This window comes from Dendroctonus ponderosae, unplaced genomic scaffold, assembly GCF_020466585.1.
Source record: "Dendroctonus ponderosae isolate FM_Combo_2020 unplaced genomic scaffold, Dpon_F_20191213v2 Dpon_F_20191213_1, whole genome shotgun sequence".
In the NCBI taxonomy this organism is placed as follows: Eukaryota; Metazoa; Arthropoda; class Insecta; order Coleoptera; family Curculionidae; genus Dendroctonus; species Dendroctonus ponderosae.
The window spans coordinates 8,093,361-8,095,996 of record NW_026017110.1 but is presented as its reverse complement, the minus strand read 5'-3'; the positions used below and the strand labels follow the sequence as shown (position 1 = coordinate 8,095,996).

The window sequence follows — 2,636 nt, the reverse complement described above, 5'->3', positions numbered from 1 at the left end:
AAGCAACTGAAGAAGATAACAACAAGTCTATGTTTGCCCACAAGCGGCCATTTTTGACGGCTTTGACAGGTCGTTGGAATGCCTAATTGTCTCAATTTGTCTACTGAATGCGATACAGAAAACAAACTCACTAATTTTCCTTCAATTTCGGCTCAGTTCAAAGCAGCATGGCCTTTGTGGTGAAAACCGCCCGCACTTTACGGAACAACTGGAAAAAATCAACCTTTGCTGTCATTGTCTTGACATGGGGGGGCTCCTACACCAAACACTACTTTGAGTGAGTAATTTACGCAAATTTTCACATAAACCCATGAACTTGATCGACATCGAATGCTCGTTACAGCACCCGAAGCCTGATGAAGGGCTATTGCGAAAGGGCCGCCCAGTTGGGAAGTCGCCCGATTGCTGTTAACCAGAACCCGCGAACTGTGACTGTAATCCTGAACCCGAACGCGAATAAACGCAAAGCACAGGCGGAGTTTGAGAAATATTGCGCCCCTCTGCTTCATCTAGCAGGGATCAGCTTGGAGGTGATCAAAACAGAGTCAGAAGGTCATGCCAAGCAGCTGATTGAGTCTGTTGCTGATGCAGAAGCTGTGGTGGTTGCTGGAGGCGACGGAACCTTGTCTGAGGTGGTCACTGGGCTTCTGAGGCGCACCAACGAGAACTGCGTAGTTCCCATTGGTAAGACCGAAAGCGTTTGATGCGAAGAGAGTATTGAAGATTTTGCTTGCAGGAGTTCTGCCCCTGGGCAAGAACAACACAGTGGCCAGGCTGCTGTTTCCTGCGGAAACCAAACTGGAAAAAGTGAAGTCTTTGGCGGACGCCACCATGGCAGTAATCGAGGAAGTAACGAAGCCCGTGGACGTGATGAGGATCGAAATACTCGACACTGAGGCACATGAAAGTCGCAAGCCGATCTACGCCGTTTCCGGGATCAAATGGGGCGCCTATCGGGACGCCGAGGTGAAAAAGGACAGCTACTGGTACTTCGGGGGGCTGAAGAAGTACGCCACTTATCTTCTGAACGGGTAAGGCCGGATGCACTAACCCACTGGGAATCGAAGATATTCAATAAATGGCTTCATAGACTGAAAGGCAGCTTGTCCTGGGACTGCCAAGCTCAACTAGTGTACAGTCCGCCTTGCACGGGCTGCTCCAACTGCCGTCAAGTACAAACCAGCACCCAGCCCAAGTCCTGGTGGTTTCAAAGGTACAACTCCCTAATCAATCAACTGGGCATTAGTTTTATCAAGAAGGACGACAGCTTGAAGTACCAAAGAATCCACAATCCCCAATGCACGCAGCAGATGGAAAAGCAAGTGACCACCGCCGATTTGACTCTGTTCACCTCCAATGCAATTAGGACTGACGGAGACCCCAAGTTGAATCTCCGCATCGGGCCGCAGAACGTTGACTACATGGACTTTGTGAAACAAGGCTGGAAATCCGAGCTGGGCGAGAGTAGAGAGGTAATCGACCCCAGATTGGTGTCCTGCAACTGGACTTTCTGTTCATCTGCAGGTCAAGGAGGCGATTGAGGCCCGGACGATAGAAATCAACCCGAAGAAGGGCAGTGAAGAAGCGTGGTTTTCCATCGACAATGAAAATTACGAGGTGAAACCGATCAGGGTGACATTGCTGCCGAAGGTGTTGAACATGTTTTGTCAGGAGGCCGTTTAGGAGTGGTGACCGATTGACTTTGTTTTCTACACGCGGTGCGAAAATTTAAGCGAATTAGCCACTGAAGAAGTTTGTCTTATTTAACAGATCTTACTCCTAGCAAAGGTAAAAAGGAGCAAAATCAACGCGATTTTAATGAAATATTCTGGGCTTCCGAGTCAATTATCAGTTCCAGATGGTAAAGATTTCACCTTGCCACTTCGTTTGGAAGTTGCACCCTTTTAAAGGAGGGTGGGTAAATGTGTGAAATATTTCATTTTAGCTGGCAGAATGCTTGCTTGAGAAGCAGCCACTTTAGCACAGTGAAAATGAAGGTTGTAGTTAAAAGCTAAGAAAATCTCATTAGAATCCGAGTGTCTGCTTCATTTTGAAAAGCCCTTGAAGATGGACGTATAGTTTTCGAAACTTGTGCTAGGGCTCAGGAAACAATCGAAGCTGCGGGAAGTCGCAACATTAGCACTAAGCTAAACAGAAAATCCCGATTTTTAAATCAGTTCTGATAGGTACTTGAAATTTTAGCTCGCAAAAAACTGAGATTATTTTTTAAGGGCGATTTAAGATAAATAATCTTTATTTCCTATAGAAAAAGGCTATCGACCCAATCGGTCTTTCTGCCCTTGAGTAGTACATATATGTCTTAGCCTAGCTTATTCTAAAATTAAGTCCTATTCCTAACACTGGTATAATTGAATCAGTGATAAAAAAAAAGAAAAAAAATTCCCGGCCCACAAAACAAACAGGTCTTAGTCGTTAGTTCAGTTGCGTTTGTAGGTGTTCTAGTCTGTTGGGGTACGAAAACGGGAATGTTTTGCCCGTCTTGTTAGGCAAAGGGGATTCAGTATGGTCCAGTTGTGAGGATTGTTTGTCCATTTTGTCTGTAAGTGTATTAGTCTTTCCGAAATTTTGGTCATGTTTGTGCGTTCGTATAGTAGTTGGTTGGAAGGGTTGTGCAG

General features: G+C 45.8%; 1 protein-coding gene across 1 annotated transcript; it reads left to right on the top strand.

The window, feature by feature from the left end:
* On the top strand, positions 1-1,749 carry LOC109532809 (acylglycerol kinase, mitochondrial; the record flags this gene model as incomplete). The annotated part of the gene is given in 5 exon segments (XM_048670649.1): positions 1-277; positions 344-684; positions 737-1,031; positions 1,091-1,472; positions 1,525-1,749. Coding segments are annotated over 5 exon segments (1,287 nt in total). The 3' UTR covers positions 1,684-1,749.
* Positions 1,750-2,636: the final 887 nt, after the last annotated feature.